The 15,419-nt window shown below is 34.6% G+C and overlaps 1 protein-coding gene across 1 annotated transcript; it reads right to left on the bottom strand.

Annotated features, from left to right (window-relative positions):
• Window positions 1-1,546: 1,546 nt before the first annotated feature.
• LOC132274829 (uncharacterized) lies at window positions 1,547-11,359 on the bottom strand. Its single transcript, XM_059776171.1, has 12 exons — window positions 11,121-11,359; window positions 10,816-10,972; window positions 10,199-10,294; window positions 9,335-9,411; window positions 7,948-8,027; window positions 4,929-4,989; window positions 4,266-4,333; window positions 4,070-4,151; window positions 3,244-3,327; window positions 3,080-3,157; window positions 2,268-2,387; window positions 1,547-1,908 (listed from the first exon to the last, which is right to left on the bottom strand). Exons 1-12 carry the CDS (start codon window positions 11,286-11,288, stop codon window positions 1,732-1,734), a joined length of 1,248 nt encoding a protein of 415 aa, XP_059632154.1. The 5' UTR covers window positions 11,289-11,359; the 3' UTR covers window positions 1,547-1,731.
• Between the last annotated feature and the right edge of the window lie 4,060 nt (window positions 11,360-15,419).

Below are 15,419 nucleotides of genomic sequence, written 5' to 3' on the forward strand. Positions count from 1 at the left end.
AGTGCCAGTTAGATAGAGTTGAGCTTAAACGTTTATCATTACACGTGTCCATATCAAATTTGCTAATGTATTTATTTACCTCACTTTATTTGAGGGATTTTTTTTTTTTCCTGGGATTCATACTCAAAGTTGCCAACTTATTTATGAGTATATATATATATTTTTTCTTTTGAATTTGGATATAAATTTGTTCAAATTTAATGGTTGGGTTTTCTTAAAATTCATGTTTATATTGAATTCGTTTGACATGAGTAGGACATTGTTGTTTGATAGTACTGAATAGAACATCAATATTTTGAGTTGATATATTAAAATATGGCATCAATGTTTGAGTTGATATATATAAATATGAATTTTGATTTGATTTTATGAAAGTATTGTCGGTCTAAAAATAATTAGATGTACACAATTTTATCGTTACATGTTGAATGATTATTTTGATTTTGAAACAGAAAATTTGAACTAGAATGTGGATCACAATGTAGTAACCTTGCTATTGATTGAATGAGCCCCTATGCTAGTTTCGTTTCCTAACTTTTTGCACAATTTATTTTAGAGAAAATATCAGTAATTTTCAAATTTTGTGAATGAGCTGGCGTCTGGGTGAGAAGAGAATATTCAGTTTAAGATAAAATAGGTTATAAAAAGGACAAAGGTTCATGTGTGACAGAAGATAGGTCAATAATTTAGTGGTTCCCATCTATTACTGTTCCATTGATTCATACATTTATCCTTTTCCTTTTGTTGTAGAAGCTTCTTCTAATGTGCCGATGATATGCAAACAATGTGCCGACAATAAAGGCAAGCCACAAAGGGTCCAGCCTAACTACGTATGATTGAACTAAGTACTAGACATGTCGGCAAGCACAGCCTCGAACCATTTCATTAACCATGGCAATTGTCCTTTTCCCGCTTTGGCTTCGTTCAACCTCGATTACTACATGAGCCAATCTCAACCGTTGCTAGACTCGACTTGTATATGCTCATAAACGTAAATTCATTCATAAACATAAGTTTTAGGCCTGTATAGGTCATGAAACACGAGCTCAAACGCACTATACTAAAGTTTGATTTTTTTACTAAACGAGCTGAGCCAGAACTGAAACTCTAAACATCATATCATCCATCAGCTTGGTTCATTTACATTTACAGCCCTAAACATCAAATCATCCATCAGCTACATTGGGAGTTCTGTATTTTTATTACTCATGAGTATGTTGAGTGATGGTCTCAAAGCCTGTTTTTGAGTAAGTAATATAAAGAGTCTCAAAGCTTACGGGAGGTGTCTTGTTTGAAACAAAGAAACAATTAGGACTCCCTCCTACATAGTCCTAATTCAACCCAAAAATAAAAATAATAATCCAAAATAACAATAATAATGATAATAACTTGTAGACAGTGAAAAACTACGACGACAAAAGTATAGAATCAGAAATGAAGGAACGGGACGTTGCACATAATATTGCAGGAGGGCATTGAATGACAAGCGTAGTTCTCACAGATTTGCAATAAACGAAATCTATAAAGGGTATTAAACAAGAAAATATAAGAAAAACCTTGCTTCAATTAGTGATGGTTCATCAACCAATTCATGTACCAAGTCACACATCCCTAATTTTTCATAGCCAACACAAGAAGTCAGCAATTTTGGATTTTATCAAAACTAAAATAGAATAAAATATAAATAACATGACTTTTACAGAGTAACATAAGTAAGGGAATAGGGAGGGATCAGAGAACTCCAAAGAAGGGATTGTTTATTGCATTGTTCAACTCACTCCCAGCTGAGTTCAGCACTTCCATGTCAACTTTGTCCCGAGGAAGAAACAAGAACTCACCCCCTTCGATTTTCTCAAACCCACACAGCTCAAGAAATTCAATGCCTCCTTTCAGTGCACCAACCCTAGCCTGAGAAACATAGCCACAAAAACAACAATAAAATGAAAATTAGAAGAAATATTGGGAAAATGGTATATTTTTGTAACAGGTAGTGCACGGAGGGCAGTTTCAAAGAATTCATAGTGATTCTATGCAACCATAGAAAAACAATTGAGCGGATAATGGACCAATCAAGGCAGTTTATTGTTTAATATTATCATTGCAATGGTTACGATAAAATACACACTATTAATATAAATTTATCATACACAACAAAACAATTTCAAAACAGGCCACATTCGTGGAAGAAAGTACTACTGTTCACTACATTGATATCTGAGTTCCAAAGAAAATTTGATTTCAACAATATTTGTAACAGAAGTTCTCACCTGAAAGGTAGCATTACTGAGCCGAATTTTCCGGAATTTCTCCTCATCAGGATTCTTCGCAACATTCTTTGCATAAGTTAGAAGAGTATTAAATGCCGCCTTCACTTTGGCATCATTATCCTAGTCCCACAGGAAACAAACCAAATGTTAGTTAATTAATAACTCATTTAACGGTACTCTGATAACTTTTTATTTTTTTGGTAAGGCTGTCCTCTGAAAACTTGATATATCAAATCAAAGCTTTGTTGGTAAGGCTGTCCTCTGAAAACTTGCATGACTCGAAGAAAATAAACTATTTCTAAATATATGTTTTATCAGTATTAATCTTTTTTTCCCCCCTCGGCTCGTCAATATTATTCAGTGGTCATTAAGTTCTTGTTTTAGAGTTTTAAAGCCACAGCACATATAAATACAAATTTAATGTCCCCTAACAAGTCAAACGTCTAGAATAGCTTATTTTAATGTCCACCTCATTGGCTTGAGAACACGGGGTAATGGTCTACCAAATCTTCTCACTAAAGCTACGTGGTGAAATGCATAAATCTCACTTAAAGACCCAGGACCAAAAAGGAAGCCCCTATCCCTTTTTATGTGGAAAGAAAGTACATAATGATATAAACAATATATACGTACAAGAAGACAAACGGTAAAATTTAAACTCATTATCTGACAACATGATGGAAACCAATTTATCTTTGGGTTAGTTGGGCTGTGTGGTATCGTGGACCCACATACACAAACTCTTCTATCTAAAAAACACTTGAGAATGGAACTTTTGGAATATTTAAACATACAAAGTAGTCATTATTTACCTTATTATTCTGTTTGAGAGATCGAAGACACTCTCTCATTTGCTCTGTCTTTGTAGCAGGCCGAATAGGCAATGAAATCTGCAATTTGGATGAAAGAAAAGGTGATTTAAAGCAGAAACTCCTACTAGATTTTGAAGAATTCAAACAAGTCCATACTACCATACCTTCTTTTCCTCCACAACAGGTGCAGGTGGTTTTACAGCAGCAGGATCTTCTGGCGGTAATCCAAGCTTCCGCCTTCTTTCTGCCTGAGTAAACATATTGTTTAAAGTGGTTCAAGGAACTACAAAGAATTATAAACCAAAATTTACAATGCAATCTTTCAGAAATCATGACCAGGAACTCTGGGTACTCAGTAATTACTTGTTACATACGGTCAACCATGATCTCATTAATTATCCTTATGTGAAATTAACCAAATCAAAGTCATGCAGCTGGCCTTTGGTAATCAGCTCAAAGAGATCATAAATTGGAATTCGCGGAGTTTGTTGGTCTCAAATAATACAATTGACTTAAGGTTCGATTTTTAGTCAATGGGTATGTATTGTTCTATGAGATCAACTCATGATTCTTAGGGTTCGGTGTTTAGTTCTTTTTGAGCCATTATTGGGATTGTAAATTGAAGCTATATTAAACCTGGTGTTTTGAGATTTTTCTGTTAAGCGATTCTTGATTCTTTCATTAGAATAATGTCAAAACTGTAAATTAAAATTTTTTCAGACTTCACTTTGTTGTACTAATCAAACAGTTCTAATAATTCAATAATCAAAACTAAGACAGCACCAACAGTTATTTAGATTTCAAATTAAGCACTTAAAACTTAAAATATGAGACTTCACATCTAAAAGCATCGAGAAGATGTTGTCTTCTGCTAATGGGAAGGGACGAATTGCAAAAAAAAAAAATTAGTAGATGATGAATTACTGTTCAACATGCTAATTACTAAAGCTTAATTACGACAAAAAACAGACAGGTATAAAATATTCAGACCTTATCTTCTTCCAATTTCTGTCGGATTTTTTCCCTGGCTCTTCTCTCTTCTTCTTTCTCAGCCTTTCGCAATGCTAATATACTGCAAGAGTAGAATGCATGTGTCACTTTAAAGGAAAAGTTCAAGAATTTGCTAGAATGTATACATTATACACACATGTATATATTGAAAAAAGTGCTAGTAGTGAAGACAAACCGTTTTCTTTCATTTTCTTCCTCCATTCGCTTTGCTTCAAGAAGTTCCTTACCCACTCGAATTCTCTCCTTCAGAAAACACGGAAACTATGTTATTAAGGTATAGGCAAAAGAATCAAATAGGCACAACAATCAAGAGAGATCTGCAGAATTATGCATCATGAAGATGAAACATGCAGTGGATAGCCCTCACCCTGGGCCAAAGAAGAGGAAAAGGGGGGAAGAGAAGGGGGGGGGGGGGGGGGGGGGGTGGGGGGGGTGTTCAAGTGTTCAGTGTATGCTATGATGTTAAGTTTTTAGATTAGAGCTATGCAATTGCAATTGAAACTTCTATGCATCAAATGGTTTCCAATGTAAAATGGACTCCCATTTATTTTCAGTGTTCATATCATCATTACTCTAACAGAAGTATCAAAATCAATCAAGACGAAACTGTAATCAATCGAAATACAAAAGGCACACCCATATACAAAGAAAAAAAAAAAAAAAAAAAACATAAAATATATATATATATAAAATAAAATAAAAAAGGAATATTTTCAACTCAAATTTCAGTATCCGTATTCCCAATTTTAATATGAAAGTTTGAATCTGTAACAGATTACCATGACAATGCATGGTCAATATAATGTAAGGGAAGTAACTAAGAAAAAATAGCAAGTACCTTCTCTCTTTCTCTTTCCATTCTCTTCTCTTCCTCTTCCTTCTTCTTGCGAGCTCGCTCCCTTAAAGATTGAAAAGATCAATTACTATGAGACAACAAAATCAGACATAGTGAAACAAGCAAACAGATGGTGCCATGTAAAACAAAGTGTGGTGAATGTATTGTTTGTCAAAGAACATAGACAAAATAATTTTCACAGGAAACTTCAAAACTCTTGTAAATTTAAAAATTAATAAAAATACATACGGTAACATTATAAAGAACAACAACAAAAAGTTGGAACAAACAAGGTTTCCGGAGCTGGCTTGATTTTTATTACATTTTTGTTTGCTGTAGTTTTGGCAGTGTTAAATTCAGAATGGGGTTCCAATGATTAAGATATATGGGCATGACCCTGATAACCGTCATATGTGATATAAGACACGTCCATTGGGCAGCTGAATCAGGAGCTTTGCTTATTCTTCTTGTCCATATTCAGATCCAAATCCAAGCCAGATTCTAAAACAAAATCCATACTAGGTCCATGTCATACATGGATAATCTGAATAGACCGCGTTTAAAATGTTCTTGGATTGAAAGAGATTTCAGGCCAATCCCGAGGCTCCTACCCTACCAATTTAAACTTGCTGAGCAATAAAAAAAGAGGATAAAAATAAAACTATTAGAGAAATTAAAAGGGTTAGACAGTAGACACTGCCAAATCTTAAGAGAAGGATAGAGATTCATACTGCTGGCATGCATGGCAATTATCCATTGAAGCCTGTCATGCGCAATGCAATGTCATTGGTGGTTGCAGTAGTGTTGACTGTGCTAAGGTTGGGCGGCTAAGTTGCAAAACATGGAAGTGATGGTTGCTGTGATTATGCCAGATCCATGGGGGATTTGTATTGGTGGCATATTTCAGTGGTACAAATGAGAGAGAGGAAAAACTGAGACAAGACTGAGGCTAAGGGTAGTCATGATTGTTGAAGGAGGTGAAGAATTGTTCTCAAGTTGGTTTTGTTTTAGACAGAGAAACTGATGGGAGTGAAGTCTATAGAAAGAGAGAGAAAGAGTAGGACTCTCTACTTTCTCAAAACATATTAACTTCACTAGAATCGCAACTATAATTTTATGTTCCCAGTACTGCATAATAATTAATAGCATTTTTATCAGGGACATGTTTGGAAACTTGGATATGAGTATCAATCTGCTTTTAATCCAATGGCCAATGCAGATGGATCTTTGGAGAAATTACCATATCCGACCAATTTTAAAATTTGGATTAAAAAATGCAATCCAAATCCTAAATAATGGATTTATGACCAAATATCAGGTCCAACCTGACCCTCTTCATGCCCTAGCAAGCATAGTTACAATATGAATTCACACTGTTCCATTTCGTGAGAAACCTTCTCCGGTAGAGTCACCTTAGATGCAGGTTCTTGAAAATAAATAGGATAAGAGAAAACCCAAATTAGGAAAACAGAAAGGTGTAGTTATTAACTTATTAGGATGAAGATTAGGGTTGACACGACATATATAAAAAAACAAAAGCAAGCCTAGTGCGAGGCTCCTGCCAGGGGTCTAGGAAGGGTCAGATGTATAAAGCCTTACATCTGCATGCAGCATTCAAAGAGGCTATTTCCTTGTTTCTAACCCATGACCTCCAGATCACAACAGATGCACCAAGGCCCACCCTAATTGACTCAATATATATATATATATATATATATAATAGAGGGGGAGAGAAACGAGTATATATTCGGTGAGCCAGGCAAACCACGTCATTGGTATGCCCAACCAATTTTAATCCACCATATTAGGTTGTTGAGGGCAGCTTTTTCAAGTAGGTGGAACCACTTTCATAGTAGGGTGAATTTTCATTGGTTGGGTATACCAATGAAGTGGTATGCCCGGCTCACACAATATCTTCTCAGAAGGAGAGAGAGTGGCAGCTTAAGTCACTAGAGACAAATCAATGCCAAGGCCTTGTAAATAATATGAAAGCCAGCCTTGAGTGATTCGAATTAAATAAATCCTGCTCCCAACTTAGACATTGTATGATGTACATACATCAACGTGCCTTTATGTAACCTTCGAAATTCCATGAGATGATCAATTGAGAGCGAGAATCTGTGGGGAAGAAATCCTCACAATATAAGAGCAGGCTACAAGGCTTATCTTGTGGAAAAGATGTTGCTGTGTTAAATATCACTGATGGCCCTTGAGAGACGCTGCATATGAAGAATCAACAGCGAGGGCTATCTACAACAAGATCTGTCCAGGGAGATTGGGTGTTCCTCGAGAAGATAACACTGACATGAGCTTCTTTAAAGAGGTGACTTCAACATTAATAAGTTAACAAGTTTGCCTGATTATTATAACCTGTCCTAACTTTAATCAACTGTCAGTAATCTTTAGCGTGCAACATATGATAAATGTAAATAGATGAACGAAACCTTGAGGCTTCAAGATAGTATAATTGGTCATCATCACAACTTACCAAATTAAAGCAAATAACCTCAAGTACATAAATAGATTGTTGACACTTTTACAATTGTTTATATGCCACGTGTACTACATAATCCATATGGCCACAATGAAAAAGTTGTATTCAATTAATCAACAATATTACCTGTAACATGAGAAGAGAGTTGATGAAAAGTACCAAAATGTTGAACAATTTTAATTTCTCCACCAAAACATAAGTAGTTTCAGTATTTTTAAAATTCAAACTAAGCATTTGTCGTCCTTTTTTTTCCAGAAAGGGGGCAGGGGGGAGAAAAAAAATATCTAACAATTTTAAACACTTCAATTCCAAATTAGACTGTGCATATATAAAAGCAGCTGTAGTTTAAAAATGGAAGTCAGAAGAAGAAAAAAGAATCTAAAAGGTTATTTCTTTCAAGATGATTAGTAGTGAAGGGGTAAAAGTAAGTGGTAACCAGTGCCCTCAAAAGCTTAAATCCCCTAGGTGACCAAATACAATAAACATGATACCGTCAATAATACGCAAGAAGGCATACATTAAATATACCTCAGTTCTTGTGCTTTGATCTTCATTTCCTCAGGTGTAAGAGAAGTTTTAGGATCCTCAACTTTGGTGTTAGCAGGTACCTATGCAGAATTAAGTAAATAAGGCACTAATACTATCAAAGTAATGTTTCACTCTGTCAGGGCAATAAGAGAACCATAGAAGCTAGGCATCAAAGCACCAAAGTGCATTTTGCCATACTACCTTGTAACTAGTGACCAACCCAACATTTTTTCCTAGTGGGGGCAGCATTAAATAATAATAAGATTAAATTTTTTTGAACCAAGATAATAAATACAAATATGTAAATGTAGATTGATAATATATTTCAATTCAATAAATTTATAATTGTATTTGATGAGTTTTCACTGTTTGAAAATCTGGTATCTCATTTTCAATGCCGTTAAATATATCTCTCTTAATATATATAATTAAATATGCCACTGCCATGGTATGTTTTCTTGTATTAAAAGAAAATTACAAACAAGAAACAAAAGCTGTTAGACCAACCTAGTAATTAGCTTGCGAAAACATGCATCTTCCTCCCTTTTCTCTCTTGCCTTTGTGTTGGATTTTAAGACCAAGGATAATTTTATAAAGTAATTTTGTAGGAGCATATATACAATCATTAGAAGATAGACATACAAAACTAAAATAACAAAAAAAAACCAAAAAAAAAGAGTTAATGTGCTCCACCATTGACATGACAAGAGGGGGAGATTACTCTTTTTCATGATCTAAAAGGCTAAAACTTTAGTGGGGGCAAGTATATACAATAATAAGTGAACACTTGTTTAAAGTATAAAATTCTACAACAGCATGCATGAAATCAGTTTTTATGAAGATGCACTCAACTGATCAATTGAAAAGAAGAGAACCACAAAAATGAACTCACAGCAATCAACATCAATCACAAAAACAGAAAAGCAATTTGTGCCAATGTGGAAAGAATGGTCTACCAGACAACCAACAAGCAACCAGCAACTAGGGAGCTTTGTTTAAAACAAACTTGTTCAAGAAAGGATCTCAAAGCTACAATCATGCCACAAAGGCCCATATAGGAACGAACAAATGCATAGATTAAAAGTGGTTTCAGGTAATGCTCATCTCAAAGTGCGCTGTCAAGTCTCCCAAAGCCCCCATCACCCAGTTTATGTCTTAATATATCACCAGCATCACGTATTGTTTTATTTGGGCAAGTCACAAAATAAATGTGAATAACCATATAGCATAGAGCTAAAAAAAACCATGTAGTGACATGCTTAGCTTCATAGGAGGCTGACCAAATTTAATGCATTAAAAAGGTAAAACAAGAACACGAAATAAATGAAAGCGGGAAAAGAGATGTGCAGGATGCTAATAAGATGCATCCTGAAAAAATATATCTTACCAACAGCATCTTATCTATGTCTGGGTCATTCTCATGTTCAACCACCCAATTCACAGCAGCCTCTAGGCTATTGTTACCTGAGAAAAAAAAAATAGAGGGTATTACATAATACTGATACAACATAAGATGGAAACATTCACAAGCCATTCAATCAGGCAAATTGTTCTATAAATTTGCTAAAGAGCATATCAAACAAAAATGCATGCAATGTGGACACAATTTAATTAATTCCAAAAATAAAAATAAATAATAATGTAACCACTGAAAGACTTGAAAATAAATGAATGAATAAACCAAAACTAAGAGCTATTCAACCTCAAACTGGTATGATAATAACATTTTAATTGTGGTATTTTACTTGGGACACGGCAATTATACCATATGCATACTGCGCAAAATGACGAACAAAGTATTTGGCATCCAAGCAAGGGAGATTATAACATTTAATCAAATGCAAAAGATGTTCAGAAAAGGAAAACTATTATGTTGAATTTCTACAAAAAATAAAATAAAATTGTATCAGCTGACAAACAAACTGCTGCGACATAGATTGACCCTCAACATGCTGCAAAAAGATTCTAAAGAAGAATTCAGACAAGATGTTATGTTTCAATTGTATAGGAATTTTCTGGGATGAAGATAAGATCCTGTGTATTCTCAGGAATCAGGATGCATATAATTTCCCTGTAAATGACTTAATTCCAACCTGACCTCTACCCGACGAACTTTAAAACTCTTACTGTTCTCAACCAACTATGTACTATTTAATATGTAAAATCAATTAACAATAACAGTATTTAAAAACAAAAACAAAACCACACTAATGATAAGATATAAAATATTCTGATGAAGAAAAGACGTCACCAGAATAATAAAGTGCCCGGGTGGCCCTTTCCCTCGGGAATCCCATTGCTTCAAGTTCCCCAACCAGATTCTGATCGACTTCTGGAACAACCATTTCTAGACAAAAAATAAAGAGCAGCAATTCAATTAATATCAGAGAAAATAAATAATTTAAAAAGATAAGCACCTACAACTCTCCAACTTTAACCAACCAACACCAATGCGTCCGACAACAAGCTCTATTAAATAACAAAGAAAATTAAGCAAAATACATTCCACACTCACACGGTTTATCCATTTCAATCCTTAACAAGTTAGCATTAAACCCAGTTCAGCAAACAATTTTTATCAGTAATTTCAAAAAATTCAACCGAAATTCATCTCATTCAGTTTTAAATTTCTAAAGATTCAGCCTTGACAATATATATTATTAAATTTACAGAAAAATCAAACTTATAGTTACATTATTTAAACACAAATGGGTATTATTTTGTTAAATGATCAAATAAAACGAAAAATCCAGGTTGCAAAGGCACCAACTGCAAATCTGCAATATCAGACAGACCCAGAATTCAAGCATCCATTAGTTACACAAAAAGTCAGACAGAAGCAATACTCTATATCACACAAGAGAGTACCTTCCGATTGGCTACTACTACTCTCATCACCAGCCTCCTTCATCTCCACATCGCCCTCCGTATCCTTGGAAACCTCCAAACTTATCGGCTTCGCTGCCTCCGATGTCTTGTCCACAAATTCAGTATGCCCAGTCCTCTTTGTGTGCAAATCGCTCTCCTTCAAATTCCAAAAACACACAAATCAAATCCACAACGATCACAACAATACAGATACATAATACATACGTGTATCTATACATCAATCTTGATTCTTGATATATATAATTATAGGTATATAATTGGGTGTATGTATGGTTGAATTGTACGGTTTTGGAGCGGCAGGGTTTGCGGCAGGAGGTGCAGATGAGATTGAGGACGGCTTCGGTGGATTCAGAGAAGTTAGAGTGAGCGGTGAGCTCGGCGTGTTCTTGAGCTTCTTCTACCGATTTCAGGAGGGTCCCACATTCGCCGCACTTCAGAGAGACGCCCGCCATTGTTTTTGTTTCTCTCTCTAGATCCAATCAGAGACGGAGACCCGTGTTGGATCGACGAATGCTTCGCTTCTTCTGGGGTTTTTGAGTTTCAAAAGACTCGGAAAACGAAAGGTTTTACTACTAGATCACGGTAAACACTGAAATTTAACAAGAAGTAGGTCCACTAAATTGCACTTATGTACATTGATACTTACCATAATTACACGGATTCCTATCTTACTAGTTACTATCTTACAATTGGGAAATTACACAAAAACAATAAATTAGTAGCTGGTCCCGACTAGGGATGGCAACCGGACGATTTGGGCTGGGAGGGCCATCTCCATTTTTACTCTCGTTTAACATAGTTAGACCTATCTCATAAAAAATTAGGAATGACAACAAGACGAAGTTGGGGTGAAGTTAGCTAGACCCTACTCCGTTCCGTTAAAAAATTCGTCATACCAACTTCGCTCCAACTCTGGGACGTAATTGGTATGCCATCCCTGCCCTTATTCCGGTAAACAAAATACCGACTCCGCCCGGCATACTCCATTTAATTGCGGCAAATTTAAAACTGTTAAATTAATTCCTGAACTTGGGATAGAATACTAAGATCTTGAATATTTGAAGATTGAATCACGAATTTTAGTAAGTAGTGATTCTAGCGAATATTTAGTCAAAATATATTAATGGACACTTAAATTAAATATATACTTTATAGTTGGAGTATATATATATATATATATAATCGGGGTTGAGGCAGGGGTGGGTGGGGGCATCACTAAATCTGCCCCCGCCCTAAACCCGCTTCGGGTTTTCAATTCTTTTACCATATCCGTCCCAAACCCATTTATAAAACTACCAAATTCGCTCCATTAGGAGCAGAGCGGGGCAGAAACTCAGCGGGTTAGAAGAAATTGTCATCCCTATTGAAAACCGTTAAAGAGAGCTAGGGTTACGGCGGAGACGGATTTTGTATATTACTTTTGCAATTGTATTAAAAATTTAACAAAAATAAATAATAAAATAAATTTTCAACTATAATAGTAATCATTTTTTTTACGTGGATAAAATCAATATTCAACTTCTCAATTTGAACTTGAGCTTAATATTATTTGCAGGAATATCAAAATAATAAATAGAAATTTTTAAATAAAAATAATACAAAATAATATTTAGTTAGAATAAATTAGGATTTGCTTAATATATACTTAACACTATTGAATATAAAATAAAATATAAAAACAAAATTGTTTGTGAACTACATGACTGTAAGTGAACTATAAGACTATAAGTCGGGTGGGTGACTTTTCTCTATCCTAAAATCATTTAATCATCCCTATAATACTTCTAATCGGGCCTTGGGAGGAAGCGGGATATTTTGCCGGACAATTTGTTTTGGTCCCATCAAAACTCTGAGGCTAACATAAGTGGATTTAAAAAGTTTAACGACATGAACATAAAATTTGATGATCACTGATATAAGTTATTTAATAAATAAACCCTCGTCAACATCAACTAGATAAGTTATTTAATAAATAAACCCTTGTCTACCTTATTTTGAGAATATGGCACCCCCGTTCCAGTTACGAGGGACCACCATTTCAATCACAGGGCTATCAAAAAAATTTAATAACTGAGTTATAAAATTTTTTTGAAGAGAATGTTAAGTGTTTAGTAACACATTATAATTTTAGTAGCGTTTTTAATGATTATCAAATACATATAAACACAATTTGTAATCATAACTCAATTTACTCTCATAACTTTAATTCTAGTCGGTGTGGTTTGTCAGGATGGCTTCCCTCTCTTCTCCTGTCCGTCGCTCTTGTCAGTTGTCTGGCCGGTGGAGCACGTGGAAGCTTGTAAAATTTGGGTTTTTGTGCCTTGGCAGAATCAATACCCGATTTACGCCGATCTTTCCTTTTGATCCGAGTATTGATCTCTTTTCCTTTGTTTCTTGTTTTTTTGTCATGTTTGTTTTGTGTTTTTTGTTGGCGAGGTCGAATTTGCCTTTACTGTGTTGGTGTCAACAGTGTTTCTTGGATCATCATCCATGGCTTTTTAGGTACATCTTGGTGCTGCAGTTCTTCAATCTTGCAAGGGTGATGTCTATGCTTCATCCGATCTGGTGTTGCAAGCCCTCTGTTATGTCAATTCATGGATATGCAGTTGTTGGTTATTTGTTGGCCCTCTTTTCCTCAATCAGTGTTGTGTTTCCGCTGGCAGCCACTGCCTTTTGATCGTGGATGGATGTTACCGGACTTAATGGACCACTTTGTGCATATCCGATGTGGCTATTTGTTGCTCTAGTTATGCTTGGTGGGGGTTCTATGTTGCTGATGATGTTCATGATGATGACGATTACGGGGATGGCAATACGCCGGTTAAGTGCTTTGTTCCGTCATCCTTGTTTGTCGTCTCGTGATGTGTGGTGTTAGTTGTGGGCCCACCTGTCAAATATTGTACTATGGTCATCATGGTGCATGGGCCTTTGGATCGTGGATGGATGTTGCCGGACTTAATGGACCACTTTGTGCATATCCAATGTGGCTATTTGTTGCTTCTAGTTATGCTTGGTGGGGGTTCTATGTTGCTGATGATGTTCATGATGATGACGCTTACGGGGATGGCAGTACGCCGGTTAAGTGCTTTGTTCCGTCATCCTTGTTTGTCGTCTCGTGATGTGTGGTGTTAGTTGTGGGCCCACCTGTCAAATATTGTACTGATGGTCATCATGGTGCATGGGACGATAGCCACTCTAGCATGTTCCAGTGTCTTGTTTGCTATGAAATCTGCAAGCACTGTTCTTATCTTGTTTGCCAGGATAAAAATAAAAAATAAAACTCCAATCAGCATAATAGTAGTTTTTCTTTTGTCCTGCTTAATCTATTGTCAGTAAAACTCCAATTAGCATAATAGTTATAGTTAGGGATTCCAATGAGTCAAATTTAAGATAATCAAACCCATCCCATACGAGAAATTTCATTCTCAATTTTGTGCTTACTATTATTTATTTTAAAAAATAATAGTTTTTTTTAAGTATAAACAAAATTTGTTTTTCTAATTAATTACTGTAATTGAATTTGGGAAAAAAATATAAATTAGGTTAAATAGAAGAATGAAAAAAACAGGACAAAAGTGTATTTATTTTTTTCATAACCATTTTGGAGGGCTTTTGACTATTCCCTTCGCAAAAATGTCCGATAGCACCGTATTAAGGATGAGAAATAAATGGAAGAGAAATGAGAAAGGAAAAACATATCCATCAATATATATATATATATATATATATATATATATATATATTTGAATGAAATAAAAGAGAAATGATTATATTATTTTATTTATTTATTTTGATGGAATACAAAATGAAATAATGGGTCACGTGTCTCATCCATCTTTATCATATCCATCTTTATCATATCATACGTAGAGAAAGTGTTAATATTCGTCGTAGAAAAATAAATATTTTTTTTACGTTGGTCCAAAAAGATCCATTATTGGATTATACTTGTATTGTGCTATTGATCTTTAGGCTCCGTTTGTTTCGACGTAAAATATTCTTTTTGAAAAATATATATATATTTTTTATATAAAATATTTTTTTATTTTTACTTTATCTGTGTTTGGCAAAGATCTACGCCGGAGTTGAAGTCGAGTCCATCGGACGGGGCATTTAAAATAATTTGTCCAAAATTTATGGATAAATTATCTTTGTCAAATTTTAATATTTTTTTCTTTGTAAATATTTTACGACAACCAAACATATATTTTAAAATATTTAACGTCCAAACAAATGAAGCCTTAAAAAAAAAATTATAATAAAAAATAAAATAAAATAAAACTGATTCTTACATTGCTTTACTTTTTATTTTTAAGGGACATTTTTTATTTTTTGTCTAGAATACTGGTAATTTTACATTTATTACTCTAATTTTGTAGGAGCATTTATATATGAACTTATATGAAATTTATTTTGCTATCTTGGCCATTCCAATCAAAGTGCGCACGTGAGAGTTCAACTGTTAAAGGTCGATCCTTAAAAGACCCCGTGACAGAAAAAACTTAAACATACGCTTGGTGCACATGTTTAAAATAACTTATGTTTAGTACAATTAAAAATAAAGGATAAATATTAATTAAGAG

This window comes from Cornus florida, unplaced genomic scaffold, assembly GCF_030987335.1.
Source record: "Cornus florida cultivar Cherokee Brave unplaced genomic scaffold, ASM3098733v1 CherokeeBrave_3.0.0_Hap2_Chr09, whole genome shotgun sequence".
In the NCBI taxonomy this organism is placed as follows: domain Eukaryota; kingdom Viridiplantae; phylum Streptophyta; class Magnoliopsida; order Cornales; family Cornaceae; genus Cornus; species Cornus florida.

Coding starts and splice junctions, on each gene's coding strand:
- LOC132274829 (XM_059776171.1), bottom strand. CDS start 11,288: ATGGCGGGCGTCTCTCTGAAGTGCGGCGAATGTGGGACCCTCCTGAAA. Junction 9,412..10,198: donor CCGGGCACTTTATTATTCTG/GTGACGTCTTTT, acceptor TTTTTTTCTCAG/GTAACAATAGCCTAGAGGCT. Junction 1,909..2,267: donor TCAGTAATGCTACCTTTCAG/GTGAGAACTTCT, acceptor TATGTTTCTCAG/GCTAGGGTTGGTGCACTGAA.